At 41.3% G+C, this 18,196-nt stretch overlaps 1 protein-coding gene across 1 annotated transcript in view; it reads left to right on the top strand.

The window, feature by feature from the left end:
- The window catches only part of LOC126108402 (uncharacterized), a 142,630-nt gene that overhangs the window by 61,241 nt on the left and 63,193 nt on the right, over positions 1 to 18,196 (top strand). The window contains exon 3 of the mRNA XM_049913612.1: positions 2,518 to 2,674. Coding sequence (XP_049769569.1) covers positions 2,518 to 2,674 — 157 coding nt within the window. The remainder of the gene's footprint in view (positions 1 to 2,517; positions 2,675 to 18,196) is intronic.

Below are 18,196 nucleotides of genomic sequence, written 5' to 3'. Positions count from 1 at the left end.
CTTTGTAAAAATTTCATTCTTGTCTATTCTTTTCCTCTACTGTTAATCGGCATCAAATGATAAAGATTGTAGTTTAGCAGTAGAGGAAAAGAATAATGCAAGTATGAGAAAACTACAAAAATAAATAAATATATTAATAAAAATAAAAAATAATAAAAAAAATATTAGTTTTCACTTTCTCCGTTATTGCCTCAGTTGTCCACAATTTTCTTGCGACTCCCTCTTCTTCACTTCATAGATAGATGGCCTGCCACTTGATTCTTCATCACTCAGACTTGTTTGACCATGCAAAAGTGTGCGGAGTACCTAATCTCTGTGCCATATGATGGTAGGTTTTTGTTGTTATCTTCCATCAAGTCAGCAGGGATTGTTGCAGCATTGTTCCCCTTCAAATGCAGGAAAGAAATTAGCATATAATAATTCCACTTTACCAGTGAGCAGCAGTGTTTTGTTTTGGTTCCTTTGCAGTCTGCTATGATAGTATGGTGCTGGGATTTCAATGTGTAGTGGTACTGCAAACTTGTATATGCAAACAGACAAAAAATTAATTTTTGAAAATATAATGTAATTGGGTGTATAAAAAATCTATTCTCTGTGCAGTGGCAGGAGAACAAACATATAAAAGATATTAAAGTTTGCAAGCTTTCAAGCCAGTGGCTACTTCCTCTGTCAGAAGTGGTCAAGGGGAAAAAAGAGGGGTGGAGGCCTGCTGAGGTTAAAGAAAACACAGAGAGTTTGGAAAAGTCATCCAGAATCCCAGGTCAGGGGAGGTTTGCTGGACGGGATGAGAAGGATAGACTGATGGTTGGAGCTGCAATGGACTAGATTTGAAAATCAGAGAGCTTAAAAATGAAAGATAGGGTAATACTGCTAAAATATCATGCAAGAATTAACAAGAACAGAAAGCTAAGTATATTATACACGGTAGAGGTAGGGGACAGGGAAAAAAATAGACAGGTCAGAAAATAAAAGGAACAAAATACTAATAGGACGTGAAGAAAGGAGTACGGAGACTGAAGAAATGAATGTAAATGAAAGCCAGGTGGGTGGCCTTAATTTACATAAATGTCTCAGGTGGCAGCATATCTTCACAGTAACTATTACTTTCTTCACTCCACTTAAGTTATCTACATCTTTCATCTTCTGACGCGCTTACTTTTTGGTGCCCCCCTCCCATCTCTATTACATACAACACGCTTAGCTTTTCACTCTTATTAACTGATGCACAATGTTTTGGGAGTAATCTCTGTCTTGTGTATTTCCCATTTTCCATCTTTGATCTGGTCTTGTGTAGCCCCAACAATCAATTTTTCCTTCTTGTCCCATTCAGTAAGACTCCCTCGATCCCAGGTTCTGGGCGATTTTTCCAAACTCTTTGTCTTTTCCTAAACCTCAGTGGTCCTTTCCCTTCACCTCTCTTGTTTTCCCTTCAACCCTTCTGCCAGAAGAAGGAGCCACTGGCTCTGAAACTTCCAAACTTTAATACCTTTTATATCTGTGTTCTGCTGCTGTGTGATGAGTAGATTTTTTATCTATCCAAAAAGTTAATTGAGTGACTTTACTTTTTTGATGTGATAATTCAAACTTTATGGCTATGCCTCATATTACATTGACATAATGTTTTGCTATATTTGTAAGGAATAACTTCTTTGACAGTGAGATGCAGAGCACTAACCTTTTTTCCTTCTTTCTGACAAGTGCACACAGTGAGAGATATGCTCTAAGTGCAAAATATGCTAAGAAACTGACATTTTTCTATCACTTGCTGCTGTGCTGATTCCATTTTATATCATTATTCTAAAAAATTTCTTTGACTTTTTGCCCCCTGATGATCTCCCCCCTCCCCCCACCCAAATCTATTTTTTTATATTTGGAGTGGACGAAAAAAATCAGCCAACCAGTTGTCGTACACAAGTCAGCTTCTATGTTGACAAGAGCCGTGTGTTAATGAGGCTCTACACTTGGCATTTAATCTACTCCCCTGTAATACTACAGTGCTGCAATCCTGTCACGGCTTGTGATTATTTGTGTTCTTTATTTTAAGATGGACGTCGGATATGATAAGACCCATTTGGCTTTATCCAGTGTACTTAACCAGCATCTGATGTAACAAGTGACTATACTTAGCATACAATCTTTTGGCTACAGTTGTTTCTTTGTCCTGTTTAAAATAGTTTTGTTGCCATTAATGTAATTATTAGGGTCCATTACATGTTCTGAAGAAGACAGTTTTAAAATACTCTAAACCTAGGTGAAGAGTTATTTGCAATTGGTCAGTCGATTTTTTTCAACCTCTCTGAGATTACTGTCACACAGTTGCTGAAATTGCAGCTCTGCTTAAGATTCTAAATTTTTTTCAACCTTTCTGAGATTACTGTCACACAGTTGCTGAAATTGCAGCTATGCTTAAGATTCTATTTCCCTCTGATGTGTTGTGTGTGTGTAGCTTTTATATGAGCAAAGACTGTAATAATGGGTGTCTGAGGTCGGATGTTAAGTAGCATGATATTGTTACAGATTTATTATCAGTGAAATAATGGCCGTCTGGAACTGGTCAAGAAGCACAGACAGTGCCAAATGGGAGCGAGCACTGTCGCTGGTCAAAAAGCAATTCATGCTGCGCTTGCTGTGCTGCGTGGGCATCGCCTCGAAGATTGAAGGCAGTCCTGGCAGGGTGAGTAAAATATATATCGTACAAAACGAAAATGATGAGGAGAGAGTTCTTGTACGCCAGAGGCTGTACATCCCAGCTGAATAATTTGCATTACATAAAAAACAATAGTAATATTATGTATTTCAACCTTAATGCACAGAAATTTTATCATTATTGGTTTTTGTCATTGTCAGGTGAATTGATTAAACAGTTATTAAATTAATTTTTGAAGTATTTTATGATCTTTTGCTACGTCTCTTCTCCTCATTTCTGCCTTTTTTGTCAGGGTTTCCTTTTTCTCCCAGTCCACACTGTGTGATAGTAGCTCGATTTGACAATATATTTATTTGCCTTGGCTGCATATTTTTTCAAGGATGACAGTTTTTCATTAATTGAGCAATTGTCTTCAGATAATTAAAACCTTTTTTCAGTGAGTAACTTGTCAAATGCAGTACAAGCATATACTAATAGTATGTGCATTGACAAGCTACTGTGTTGAGGTTCTGATGATCTGGAGACAATTGCCCAGCCAATCAAAACTAGTTATTCTTGTACAAATTAATAATCAAAACAAATAAATTTTATATTGGAAATTAAGATCATATACTTCATAAACTTGACCGTGTCAAGTTTCATAAAACTTGATTTATCAGTTGTTCCATTATGGCATTTTAGTGTATATTTGTGACCAGCAGCTACCAGTTCACTAACTATAGATTGCATCTGTTGACAGGCATTGCCTATCATGCTTCTAGTGTCGTTGAGCTTATCTACACAGTTGAGGAATGTTTTACAAATTTATAAATTCCAAAAATTTTGTCTTATAATCAGTATTTTTGGTTCAAACATTTTTAACCTTATATTCATGGTTGATCTGTGGTCTAGAGGTAGCATCTTTGATCCATAAGCAAAACGTCCTGGGTTTGAATCCCGCCACTGCTTAACTTTTGATTAATAATTAGCATTGGAATAAGAAATCTCCCTCATTCTGCCAACAGCCTTGTCAAAGAGGGCGGAGGAACAGACAGAGGTTCAGGGCTTTCTCTTCTCCTAGGGGTGGGAAACTGCCCCTAAAGGTGGAAGATTCAGCAATGATCTACGGCATGAGGATGCAGAAGGCAATGGGAACCACAGCATTAAAGACATACAATGTGTATCCACGGGACATGTGGCCTGTAATTGAAGAACTGTCATGATGATCTCTCTATTGGCAAAAGATTATGGAATAGTCCCCCATTCAGATCTCTGGGAGGGGACTGCCAAAGGGGAGGTTAACATGAGAAAAAGATTGAATAATCAACGTTCTACGAGTCGGGGCGTGGAATGTCAGAAACTTGAACATGATAGGGAAACTAGAAAATTTGAAATGGGAAATGCAAAGTTTCAATCTAGATATAGTAGGGTTTAGTGAAGTGAAGTGGAAAGAACACAAGGCTTTCTGGCCAGATGAGTATAGCGTAATATCACCACCAGCAGAAAATGGTATAACAGGTGTAGGATTTGTTATGAATAGGAAGGTAGGGCAGAGAGTGTGTTATTTGAACAGCTCAGTGATAGGGTGGTTCTTATCAGAATCGACAGCAAACCAACACCAACAATGATAGTTCAGGTATACGTGCCAACATCACAAGCCTAAGTGAAGAGGTAGAGAAAATGTATGATGAGGATATTGAAAGGGTAATACAGTAAGTAAAGGGGGATGAAAATCCAATAGTTATGGGGGCCTAGAATGCTGTTGTAGGGGAAGGTGTAGAAGAAAAGGTTGCTGGAGAATATGGGCTATGGACATGGAATGAGAGAGGAGAAAGATTAATTGAGTTCTGTAACAAGTTTCAGCTAGTAACTGCAAATACTCTGTTCAAAAATCACAAGAGGAGGAGGAATACTTGGAAAAGACCAGGTGATAGGGGAAGATTTCAGTTAGATTACATCACGGTCAGACAGATTTTCCGAAATCAGATACTGGATTGTAAGGTGTACCCAGGAGCAGATATAGACTCAGATCACAATATAGTAGTGATGAAGAGTCGGCTCAAGTTTAAGACATTAGTCAGGAAAAATCAATACACAAAGAAGTAGGATATGCAAGTATTAAGGAATGATGAGATATGGTTAAAGTTATCTAAGGATATAGATACATCACTAAGGAATAGCTCAGTAGGCAGTACAGTTGAAGAGGAATGGACAATTCTAAAAACAGCCATCACAGAAGTTGGGAAGGAAAACGTAGGTACAAAGAAGGTAAATGTGAAGAAACCATGGGTAACAGAAGAAATAATTCAATTGATCGATGAAAGGAGAAGGACAAAAATGTTCCGGGAAACTCAGGAATAGAGAAATACAAGTTGGAGAAGAATGAAATAAATAGGAAGTGCAGGGAATCTGAGATGAGATGGCTGCAGGAAAAATGTGAAGAAATCGAGAAATAAATGACTGTCAGACGGACAGACTCAGCATACAGGAAAGTCAAAACAACCTTCGGTGACATTAAAAGCAAGGATGATAACATTAAGAGTGCAATGGGAATTCCACTGTTAAATGCAGAGAAGAGAGCGGATAGGTGGAAAGAATACATTGAAAGCCTCTATGAGGGGGAAGATTTGACTGATGTGATAGAAGAAGAAACAGGAGTGGATTTAGAAGAGATAGGGGATCCAGTATTAGAATCAGAATTTAAAAGAGCTTTGGAGGGCTTAAAATTGAATAAGGCAGAAGGGATGGATAATATTCTATCAGAATTTCTAAAATCACTTGAGAAGTGGCAACAGAATGACTATTCACATTGGTGTTTAATATATACAAGTCTGGTGACATACTGTCTGACTTTCGGAAAAGCATCATCCACAAAATTCCGAAGACAGCAAGAGCTGACAAGTGTGAAAATTATTGCACAATCAGCTTAACAGATCGTGCATCCAAGTTGCTTACAAGCATAATATTCAGAAGAATGGAAAAGAAAATTGAGGATGTGATAGATGACGATAGTTTGGCTTTAGGAAAGGTAAAGGCACGAGAGAGGCAACTCTGATGTTGTGGTTAATAATGGAAGCAAGACTAAAGAAAAATCAAGACACGTTCATAGAATTTGTAGACCTGGAAAAAGCATTTGACAATGTAAAATTGTGCAAGGTGTTCAAAATTCTGAAAAAAGTAGGGGTAAGCTATAGGGAGTGACAGGTCACATACAATATGTACAACAATCAAGAGGGAATAATAACAGTGGACGACGAAGAACGAAGTGCACATATTAAAAAGGTAAGTCAAGGATGTAGCCTTTCACCCCTACTGTTCAATCTGTACATCAAGGAAGAAATGATGGAAATAAAAAAAAGGTTCAGGAGTGGAATTAAAATTCAAGGTGAAAGCATATCAATTTTACGATTCGCTGATGACATTGCTATCTTGAGTGAAAGTGAAGAAGAATTACATGATCTGAACGGAATGAATAGTCTAATGAGTACAGAGTATGGATTAAGAGAGTAAATTGAAGAAACGAATGTAATAAGAAGTAGTAGAAATGAGAACAGAGAGAAACTTTATATCAAGATTGATGGTCATGAAGTAGATGGAGTAAAGGAATTCTACTACCTAGGCAGTAAAATAACCAATGATGGATGGAGCAAGAAGGACATCAAAAGCAGACTAGCAATGGCAAAAAGGGCATTCCTGGCAAAGAGAATTCTACTAATATCAAATATCGGCCTTAATTTGAGGAAGAAATTTTTGAGAATGTACATCCGGAATACAGCATTGTATGGTAGTGAAACATGGACTGTGGGAAAACAGAAACAGATGAGAATCGAAGCATTTGAGATGTGGTGCTAGAGACAAATGTTGAAAATTAGGTGGGCTGATAAGGTAAGGAATGAGGAGGTTCTGTGCAGAATCGGAGAGGAAAGGTACATGTAGAACAAAGCGGGAATTATATCAAAATGTTAGAATCAGTCACAATGAAGCTATAGTAGCCCATTACAAACAGTATTGAAAGGTGCTTAAAAATGTTATTAGGAAGGCAAAGAGTATGTGGTCGCTGATAACCACGCAGTTGAGCGCCCCACAAACCAAACCAAAGAGTATGTGGTATGCAAATAGAATAGCTAATTCACAGGATAAAATTAAAACCATACGGTCAGTTGTGAAGGAAGTATCTGGTCAGCAGCACAAGGTCGACGATATAAAATCAGTTTGCAGTAAAAATATTTCTGTTACTGATAAATCAGAGATATATATACTGTATTTAACAATCATTTTCTAAGCATTGCTGGTGAATTAAATAAAAATTTAGTTTCTACAGGAAATCATACAAGTCTCTTGGCGAATGCCTTTCCGAGATTGATGTCTGAAATACTCCTCCGTGATACAGGCAAGATGGATATTGAGTCAATAATTAAATCACTGAAGGCTAAGGACTCTCATGGTTATGATGGAGTGTCTGGCAGAATATTAAAGTACTGTGCTACACATGTTAGCCCTGTATTTAGCCATATTTATAATTTTTCCTTTAGGAATGGTCAGTTTCCTGAGCAATTAAAGTACTCTGTAGAAAAGCTGCATTATAAAAAGGGAGAAAGGGATAATGTAGATAATTTTAGACCTATTTCTATGCCATCAGTGTTTGCAAAAGTTATTGAAAAGGCTATGTATGTAAGGATAATTATATCACATGATTTGCTATCAAATGTACAGTTCGGCTTTAGAAGTCATTTAACAACTGAAAATGCTATATTCTCTTTTCTCTGTGAGGTACTGAATGGGTTAAACAAAAGGTTTCGAACACTTGGCATATTTTTTGATTTAACTAAGGCATTTGATTGTGTTGATCACAAAATATTGCTCCAGAAGTTGGACCATTATGGAATACGGGGAGTAGCTCACAATTGGTTCACCTCTTACTTTAGCAATGGGCAGCAAAATGTCATTATTCATAATGTTGATAACAGCTGTGATGTGGTGTCTGAGTGGGGCACTGTCAAGTGAGGGGTGCCCCAGGGATCAGTGCTGGGGCCACTCCTGTTCCTTATTTATATAAATGATATGCCCTCTAGTATTACGGGTGACTCTAAAATATTTCTGTTTGCTGATGACACTAGCTTGGTAGTAAAGGATGTTGTGTGCAAAATTGGCTTGGTTTCAAATAGTGCAGTACATGACCCCAATTCATGGCTTGTAGAAAATAAACTAATGCTAAATCACAGTAAGACTCAGTTTTTACAGTTTCCAACACACAATTCAATAAAACCTACATTTTAATTTCACAGAATGGGCATATGATAAGTGAAACTGAACAGTTCATATTAGATAGTAAGCCCGTGTCCAGGATCTTGTTCAAAGACTTAATACTGCAATTTTTACTATTCAAACGGTATCAGAAGTGAGTGATTGTCCAACACAAAAATTAGCCTACTTTGCTTATTTTCATTCGCTATTGTCGTATGGTATTATATTTTGGGATAACTCTTCTCATTCTAAAAGGATATTTTTGGCTCAGAAACGGGCGGTTCGGGCAGTAAGTGGTGTGAGTATACGAACCTCTTGTCGATCTCTGTTCACGAGTCTGGGTATTTTGACATTGGCTTCTCAATATGTATATTCCTGATTGTCATTTCTTGTTACCAGTATTAGTTTATTCCCAAGAATAAGCAGCTTTCACTCAGTCAATACCTGGTAGAAATCAAACCTGTATTTGGATTGGACTTCCTTAACTCTTGTGCAACAAGGTGTGCAGTATACTGCTGCATCTATTTACAATAAGCTGCCACTCGAATTCAAAAATCTTAGCAGTAACCCACGTGCTTTCAAATCGAAACTGTCAAGGAGTTCCTTCAAAAATTAAGCTGATTTTTATTGTATTGCTGATAGCGTTTACTTAAGCTTATGGACTGACTTTTTAAGGTTCATGAACATTTACTTTTATCTGTTATTACGTTTATGTTGTAATTTCATGTACTTACACGTTCCATGACCTTGGAGATTTGCTCCTCAATTTGGTGCTACAGAATTTGACGAATAAATAAATAAAAAATAAAAACACTGATACCGGACAGGATGATAGGACATCTGTTAAGACAGGAGGGGATGACTTCCATGGTACTAGAGGGAGCTGTAGAGGGCAAAAACTGTAGAGGAAGACAGAGATTGGAATACATTCAGTAAATAATTGAGGATGCAGGTTGCAAGTGCTACTCCGAGATGAAGAGCTTAGCACAGGAGAGGAAAGAAGAATTCGTGGTGGGCCACATCAAACCATTCAGAAGACTGATAAAAAAATCGTGGTTTAAGAGTTAGTAACTTATGATTTTATGTAATTAACTGTAGCCCTCAGTTCCAGCAGTCAGAGTGCAGACATGTCTAAGATATGAACACCTCTGCAGGACTTTTGACTGTGTTTTAGAGCAGGTAACAAATTTAGAAAACAAGTTAATTTCAATTTGTTTTGCATCTCTACCATCTACATCTAAATCATTAATCTGCAATTTATAATTAAGTGCTCAGCAGAGGGATCGTTGAACTACCTTCAAGCTTTTTTTTACCATTCCACTCTCTAACTGTGTGCAGGATAAACAAGTGCTTAAATCTTCCTCTTCTTTCATTCTGATGACCATTCCTCCCTGTGTAGGTGGGTGCCAACAAAACATTTTCACACTCTGAGGAAAAAGTAGGTAGTTGAAATTTCAAGAGAAAATCCTGATGCAACAAAAAATGCTTTAGTTTTAATGGCTACCACCACAGTTTGTGTATCATATCTGTGGCACATTCTATTAAACCTGCTTACTACATTTCTCTCTTGCTTCTGTGTACAATTTTTACTCCTCACACTTCCTCCCCTTACCATATTGATAATTTATTGATTCCTCAGTGTGTGTCGTATTAACTGAGCCCTTCCCTTAGTCAAGTTATGCCACAAATTTCTTTTTTTCCCAATTTGAACTGTGAATGTAGTGCAACTTACGGTGACAGTAACGTAGTGAACTGTTTGTTTGGTTGCAGCTGCTCTGCTAGAACTATTCCAGACTTCAACTTGGCCATTGTGTATAGTATATGCAGGGCCATCATTCATAACAAAGCATTTTTTTATGAATAAAGCAATATTATAATTCAAATGTGTGCTAAACATACATTAATACCCCAAAGGTCCATGACCTTACTTCTCAATTTCATTACTTAATTTACACTTATCTTATATATCACAATTTTACTGACCTGTCCCAAAGGCCATCTTAATAATCGTTATTCACTTATGTAAGGCCATAATGCAATGGTGCAGATGAGCCATTTAACAGGCTGTGCACTCGCCCTCTGCTGAATTGCTAACAGGAGTAGTTACTGCTAACCACAGGTAATGTTGCAATACTTTTGAAAATAAATGTACGTATGGTACTGAGTCAAATCTACATCTACATCTGTCCACTCCAAACCAGCACGAGGGGCACGGCAGGTGGTACATCCCATTGTACCAGTTGTTAGGGCTTCGTCCTGTTCCATTCGTGTATAGAGCATTGGAAGAATGACTATTTGAATGCCTCAGTGCGTGCAGTAATTATTCTAATTTTACTCTCATCACCTCTATGTGAACAATAAATATGGGGTTTAAAGCCGGATCTTGAAACTTTGTTAACAGACTATCTCCGAAAGAATGGACACCGTATCAATATAAGTACGTAGTTCTGGCAACACCGGCCGTGACCTTCTTCTTCTGTGTGGACGCACACACGGTCCCCGAACTCTTACGGGACTCGGTAAGAATGTCTTCCACGAGTAACGAGTGTGTCGGTATGGGACACTACGAATGTAGTGTGTCGACATACGAGATGAGAATGTGGGACTTGCAGGAGGCGTGCGTGAGATAGTCCCTGCAGTTGCACCATCCTCTGTGCCCTCGGTGGCTCAGACGGATAGAGCGTCTGTCACGTAAGCGGGAGATCCCAGGGTCGAGTCCCGGTCAGGGCGCACATTTTCACCTGTCCCCACTGATATATATCGACGTCCGTCAGCAGCTGTAAGTATTAATATAATTCTAATTAAATTGAAACAGGTAGATATTACAGTTTGTAGAGCACAGTAATGATGTAGAGAAGGAATGAGAATGTATTAAGAATAAATCATAACTCCGGCAAAGATGTAGTAGGGGAATCTAAAACACCCAGAAAGGAAGAGTGATACAATGGTGAATGTAGTCAATTGCTACAACATAAAGAGAGGAACAAGATTAAAATGTCTTCAGCAAAATATGGTAATTAACTAGGCTGCATATACATAGTGAAAAGAGGATAGGAACAGTAAGAATATGCAGAAAAAAGAAAGTAGAAGCCTTAAAAAGGAAGACAGAAAATAGAAAAGAGCATTATAATAGGACTGAGAGTGGAAACCTGCTGACAGCAAAGAGAAGGGCGGTGGACAGATGAAGAGAATATTTTAAAGAAATGGTGGAGGGTGATTGCACCGATGGGATGGAGTAGAACCAAAAACAGAAGAGCCTGCTCTCACAGAAGTAAGAAAAGGTGGTGAGCTGTCAACAGGAGAAAAATCACAAATCTCTGGCAAATAATGGAATAATTGCAGAGTTGCTAAGGAGAGGAGGCATTACTTTACACAGACAGATATGTAAGAAAGATGACAAGGCATGTTGCTCTAACTACAGAGGGATTACTCTGTTGAATGTGGCATATAAGATTTAATCCATAATCTTGTGTAATAGACTAGTATCATATGTGGAAGATATATTGGGTGATTATCAGTGCAGCTGTAGGCCTGATAGATCAGCAGTGGACCAGATATTTGCACTATGACAAATACAGAAAAAAGCGTGCAAATACAATACAAAACTCGACGACATCTGTATGGACTTCGAGCAGGTCTTTGATAGTCTCCTTTGGGAAGAGATGTTACAGATATGAAAGTGCTCGGCATTCCATCCAAATATATTTTAGTTATTAACGCAACCTTGGCAGATTCCGAGGCAATGGTGACAGTGGATTGGGAATTAACTGACTGTATCAGTATTGATGAAGTAGTCAGACAAGGTGACGGATGCCCTTTCCACAATGCTTTTCAGTTTGACGTTAGAAGCAATTGTATGAAAACTGCAAATATCTGGGTACATAGGTATGTGGACCGTGCAGCTGGCTGTGTGTGATGACAACATTGTGTTTATTAGTTGAGGAAGGATGTCATTGGAGAGAATAGTGATGGAACTGAAAGAAACCAAACAGCATAGGAGACTAGTGAATAATGAATCAAAGACTGAATATATGAAACTTCATAGAACTGGGTGACAATAACTTGAATAACTGAACAGTAGCAGGTTTCAGTTTTGAGCATGAAAATAATTTTGAATAAATAGGGGCTAACATTAATAAAGTATATTCCATATTCAATGAAATAAAAGCCTGTATTTTAAGTGGTAATAGATGTTATCATACATTTAAAAAGCTAATGAAATCTGAGATGGTAAGTCAACAGCTCAGAATGACTACATATATAAAGTTATGATGAGGCCAGTGGTTACATATGAATGTAATGCACGGACACTAACCAGCAGTGATGAACAGCAACTCAGGATATTTGCGTTATAGCAAGAACAAACACAATGTACAAAATATAGTGCTTCACACAGCAACATGTAAGATATAGGTTGTGTGTAATGCTGAACACATTGACTGGACAACAGTGATATAGCGTAAACAAGAGCCCGAGCACTTGTTTGGGATTACTTAAGTAATGATGTTTCCGTGGCAGCTTACCAGAGCGCACCACGGGAATGACCCAGATAGCCTCTATAAGCAAACCTGTGAACCGTATGGACACGCACTCTCTGAAATCGTGCACATTGTGAATGAAGGTACATCACTCCTCCCTTCTTGGGGATGGGAGAACCACATACATACATACATAAAAAACACACGGCTCAGAAAAATGCATGATGCAGAAAAAAAGTACAGGTACCAAAAAAGCAGGGTACTGAAAAAGTGCTAATACCACGAGAAAGAAAAACGGTGATCTCACAAGGCACGGAGATTACGAATTTCAGAAAACACCGAGGACGGCACTGACATCCATTTCATTGCCCGACTACGGTGGCTGCTGCAGCACGTGGCACGCAAGCACCGTCGAGTAGGTGCGGAAGTGACGGGGAGTCAAATTGGTGCACCAAACCCCCTCTCGTGAGAGGCCGTAGGGCAGGACCGGGGACGGCATCTCCGTAGCGACATCCTCGTCGAGGCCAGTGCCGGAGGCACCGATGGGGGGCATCGGTGACAGTGGCGACAGAAGACCCGGCAACGGAGGTGGCGGCAGCAGGTGCAGTGGGGGCTGCACCGGTGATGGTAGTCGAGGAGTGGGGCCGTAGGCAGGAATGCCAGATAGTGATCTGTCAGGTAGCCACCTGTGTGGCACAGTAACAGACATCGGTGGCGGTGGGCTCTCCAGAAGAGGGCCTGCCGTGCTGGCTGCAGCAGGTCGAAGTGACGGGGCATCCACCCGTCAGGAGTGCAGACGTCGCACAGGTGCTGGCCGTGGTGATTCTCGATGACGGCAGGAAACCCGTTCAGTTGAAGGCCGGAGCTGAGAGATGCACATTCGCTCACGACGGTCGTGGAGCCGGGGATGCCAACTTACGTCGTGTCAGATGCAGCTGTTGGAGGTATGTCCGTGGCTGGCATCTGTGTAGCAGCTCTGCCGGGCTCTTGTCCCCCCCACAGGAATGAAATGGTACGAACTCAAATAATGGTCTAAAGCAGCTTCAGAAGACCTACCAGATACGTACTTCCGCATCTTGAGTTTTAAATATCTAAACCACATGTTCAGCCTGTCTATTAGATTGAGGATGAAAAATGTTGGAGTTGTGAGATGGTGAACTCCACTAATCTGTCAAAGAGATGCAAATTCTCGAGAATCGAAGTGCGTGCCTTTGTCGGTACTCACAGTATACGGAAGTCCCACGAGGGCAAAAATCTTAGACGAGGCTGAAATAGTGGCTGCCGCAGACGTAGACAGATGGTGCGCCGTGTACGGAAACTTGGAATAGGTGCCCACTGCAATGAGGCAATACTGATTTAGGAAAGGCCCAGTGAAATCGACATATAGATGCTCCCACGGGTGCTGTGATGTCGGCCAGGGAGAAAAAGACACCCTTGGGGCCACCTGTTGCAGAACGAAGTGAATGCAAGTGGCAACAAGCCCCATAATGTCCTCGTCTGTGCCCAGCCAATACACATGCCGGCGAGCCCAAGATTTATTGCGAGAGATCCCCCAATGACCGACATGCAGAAGCCGCACCACATTACGGTATAAAGAAGTGAAAATCACGAACTGAGGAGCAGCATCCTCTGTAGCTTACAAAAGAACACCACCAAACAGAGAAAGTCAGTGCTGGAGGGAGGAGTAATTATGCAACCAATCTGAGGCACGACCTGCGGGTTTTTCTGGTCAAATGTGCAGCACAAAAGAGGGGATCTGACTAACTACAGGATCTACAGTGACAGCCGATGCTATCACGGCACTAGCGATGGGAAACCGTTGACCGTATTCCAGTTCTCAACACCTGAACAGAAACAAAGCAACTCGTCCTGACGGGTCTGCCCTGATCGGAAGGTGACGGCATGTCGCACCTTCAGCCAGTAACGGGTCTGATAATGATAACGGGAGAGGAAGAGGGCCCACCACTGCAAATAATGTGCTGTCTTGTCTGGCACGACAGCCTGAGGATTAAAAAGAGCAACCGATGTCTTGTGATCGGTGATTAAATGGAACTCAGCACCGTATGAGAAGAACTGAAATTTCTTGAGGGTTAACACAATAGCTAAAGCCTCCTTTTCAATCTGAGAAACTGCTGCTGAGCAGGAGTTAAAGTCTTAGAAATATAAGCAAAGAGTCAATCAGACTCACCCACATATTTATGCATCAACACCGTGCCCAGACTGTGCTGAGAGGCATCTGTAGTCTGCACGAGATGCTGACAAAGCCAAAAAGTGGCCAGACACAGGACACAGAGCAGATTGAAGCTTAGATTGAAGCAAAGCAAATGCCTAGTCACAAGTTGGGGCCCAGAAAAAGACACATTTTTATGCAAAAGCATGTGCAAGGGCTGAGCAACAGGGGATGTGTTCAGTAAAAACTTACAGAAGTGCACAACTTTACCTAGAACTTCCCCCCCCCCCTGCCCCCAGCATTTCCTTAACGGAGGTCGGCCACGGCAAGGTCACTATTGCGTCAACATGATGACGTAACAGTTGCCTCTGTGCAAGGAACCTCAAAACTTAAGTACTCAACTGGTGGCTGAAAAAATTGAGATTTTGCAAGATTGCACTCGAGACCTGCAGACTGCAAAACAGAAAACGATGACCGGAGATTGCTGATGTGGTCTTCAGTGGAAGAACTGGAAACAATAATATCGTTGAGATAATTGATGCAGCTGGTTGCAGTGGCTGTCACGTTCTAAAAAACACTGAAAAATTGCAGGTGCGCTAATGAGCCTAGGAGGCAACTGTCGATACGGGTATAGGGCAAAAGGCGTAATGACTGTAGGGCCTCGTACCACAGGAATCGAGGGAGAGGATGTTGTTTGATGGCCAGTATCCTCTTTCTAGAACACAAATGCACATGTGGATTAACACGGTTCTTTATTTACATTAACAGATAGCTGCTATTTAACTGTAATAGAGTCCACGTGTTGTGGTACGAGCTCATCCGTAACAGCCCTCTCGGTAGTGTTGCTATAATCTGCACAGCGCGCACTACAACGAATGCCAGATACCAAACTGGTGAGTTCGTCCGACCGTGACTGAGTTAGTGAGGCTGAGAGATTGACCCTCCAGTCAGTGGCGGCAGCCCAAATACTTGCTGTCGAGGGGACAGTGGCAGCATGTCACTTGTGAGTCTGTCTCTGGACTCTCTTGTGATAAGCACACTTGATCGAGTTCCTACTATTGATCTTTGCACTACACCTTTGCCGACCTGTGTGGTGGCAACAGCTTATGCCAGCACATTTCTCCCCACCTCCCCCTCCCCCCCCCCCCCCCCCCAAATGCGTCACCGTCATCGTGTAGGGAAGGTGTGAATGACGACGGGGAGGGAGGCAGGTGCTGGACTTAGAGATAGGCCGGGAGCCGTGACTGTGGAGGACGGTGTACTCCGACTGTATCTCCCGTCAGTCTTGCGAGGTAACGCAGACGTCCTCTGGAAAACTGTCACTCGGGCACACGTCCGGGCTCGAGGGTTTGTCCTCGGGCGATGACGGCAATGACGGGTCCGTCCCCACCGGTTCGGCGTGTGGGGAAGGCTGGGGCGAGGGCGCATTGTCCGTCTGCTTCTCCTGGTGGTACCGGTGGGTGGCTGCAAATGCTGTGCAGTCCCGTGAGGCTGTGAATCTGAGTGGAGAAAAACAGCAAAATCGTGGGCAAATGATGTGCACAAATTTGGTTCTGGTGGCGTCAGATGCTGTGGTGGTTATAGTAAGTGTAGCAGCGTCCGTTAGCAGTGGCCGTGCAGAAGTTCCACTGGTGTCGGTCTGTCTTGTGGGTGGTAGCGATAGGAGGTGAGAAAGAGCAGCACCTGTTCCTGTGTGTGGGTGGTGCAAAGCTCAGCCATCTGTTGTTTGAAAGTGCGAATGAAGCGTTGTGCTTCTCCGACGGACTGGGGTGAAACGGAGCATTTGTTAGATGACGGATGCCATTTCGTTCACAAAACTGTTAAAGATAAAGTGAAGTGAACTGTGGTCCATTGTCTGACACAAGTACTTCTGGCAAATCTATGCACAATATGGAGGACAATGCTTGTATTGTGCTACATGATGTGGTAGAAGCCATTGGCACTGCAAACAGGAACTTGCTAAAAGAGTCTACCACTATAAGCCAACGAGTGTTCCAAAATAGTCCTGCGAAGTCAGTGTGCACTCGTTGCTGTGGCGATTGAATTTTAGGCCGAGCTCTGGATGTCTGAGGTTTTCCACGTATGTGCGACACTGTGAGGTGATCTGCCAAGTACCGTGCTGGTGCGCTAACTGTTTAGTGCGAACAATTCCCCCGTGTCCTCGGTTGAGCAATCACGACACATCCTTTTGCAATACTTTGGGAATAAGCAGACGCGATTGTCCACTGTAATTTTGAACTAGAATCACACTGTGTTGAACTGAAAGGTTATGTTGATGTGTAAAATACTGGCACACAACTGAGTTCTTTATACTGTTCAATGAATGAGGCCAAGACATGCAACAAAATCTTTAGATCTGGGTCTGCTTCCATGGCCTGTGCAATTTTTTCTGTAGTGCTGGGAAAAAGATTCCAGCAATTCAGAGTCCTGCACATTGATCTGGCAAAAAGATGCAGTAGATGCATCAAAATCAGAGTCTGGGTCGATCATAAGGAGAGAGAGGGTGTCTGCATTGCCGTGATTTCCTGTAGGTCGGTACACAATTTCATACTGATACTGCGAACAAATCCCAATGTTGCAATTTTTTTGCAGTGTGTGTAGGAACCGGCTTTGATGGATGTAACAAGGACTGCAATGGCTGTAATATGTCACTAGAACTTGCGACCATACAAATAGTGACGGAATCTTGTCACATTGTGCATAATAGCGAGAGCCTCTTTTTCTATCTGAGAATAATTGAACTGAACTCGAGTGAGCAACTTTGAGGCGTGCGTCAATTCTGTAGGAAGAAGTGTCGACTTGCAAAACTACCAACTTCGCAGGATCAAAATTCTCTAAACATCTATCACTAAGCAAGGCATTTTTGAGTTTCTGAAATGTATCTTGACAGTCTGTAGTCCATACAAAAGGTTTTGCAACGCAAGCGATGCAATGGAGCTGTGATCTGAGCGGCATTCGGTGTGAACTGAATGTAGTGTCATCTTACCTAGTACTGCCTGCAGTTCAGACACATTGCAAGGAACAAGCAGGTCACAGATTACAAGCAATTGAGATTGGAAGGGGGGGAAGTTGCACGCCCTGACTCTTTATCACATGACCAAAGTACTGTACTTCAGTTTAGAAAAAAGTCACACTTTTTGTGGTGACACTTGAGTCCTGCTTCTGACAATACTTCTGTACGACCTGGGACGTCAATATCGTCAAGGTAGTTTGAACAAAGTGGCACTTTTGCAGTCAGCAGTTGAAAAATGGCTGGTACAGAAGTACTGCCAAATGGCAGACACAAATACTTGAACAGTCCTAAGTGTCTATTTATGACAAACAATTTCTGTGATTCATCATCCAATGGAATTTGCAAGTAGGCATCATGCAAATCTCTCTAAGAAAAGTAACATCTTGCACCGAGCCTGTGCACGAGTTTGTCAGGACGAGGTAACAGTTAAGTGTCAACTCCTGTCTGTAGGTTGACTGTAGACTTGAAGTCAACACAAATGCATATGCGACCAGATGCTTAGGCAACAAAATGTGATGACATGTCCACTGACTAGCTCGAATCAGAGCAATTACACCATTATCTCACAATTCTTTCAATTCACTGGCTACTTTGTCTCTTAAAATAATTGGAATGGGGCAGATCCGGAAAAACTGTGCATTGTATTTCAATGTAACATATGCTAC

Source organism: Schistocerca cancellata, chromosome 11, assembly GCF_023864275.1.
Source record: "Schistocerca cancellata isolate TAMUIC-IGC-003103 chromosome 11, iqSchCanc2.1, whole genome shotgun sequence".
Lineage (NCBI taxonomy): Eukaryota > Metazoa > Arthropoda > Insecta > Orthoptera > Acrididae > Schistocerca > Schistocerca cancellata.
The sequence above is the reverse complement of the archived record's forward strand: the minus strand, read 5'-3'. Positions and strand labels throughout refer to the sequence as shown.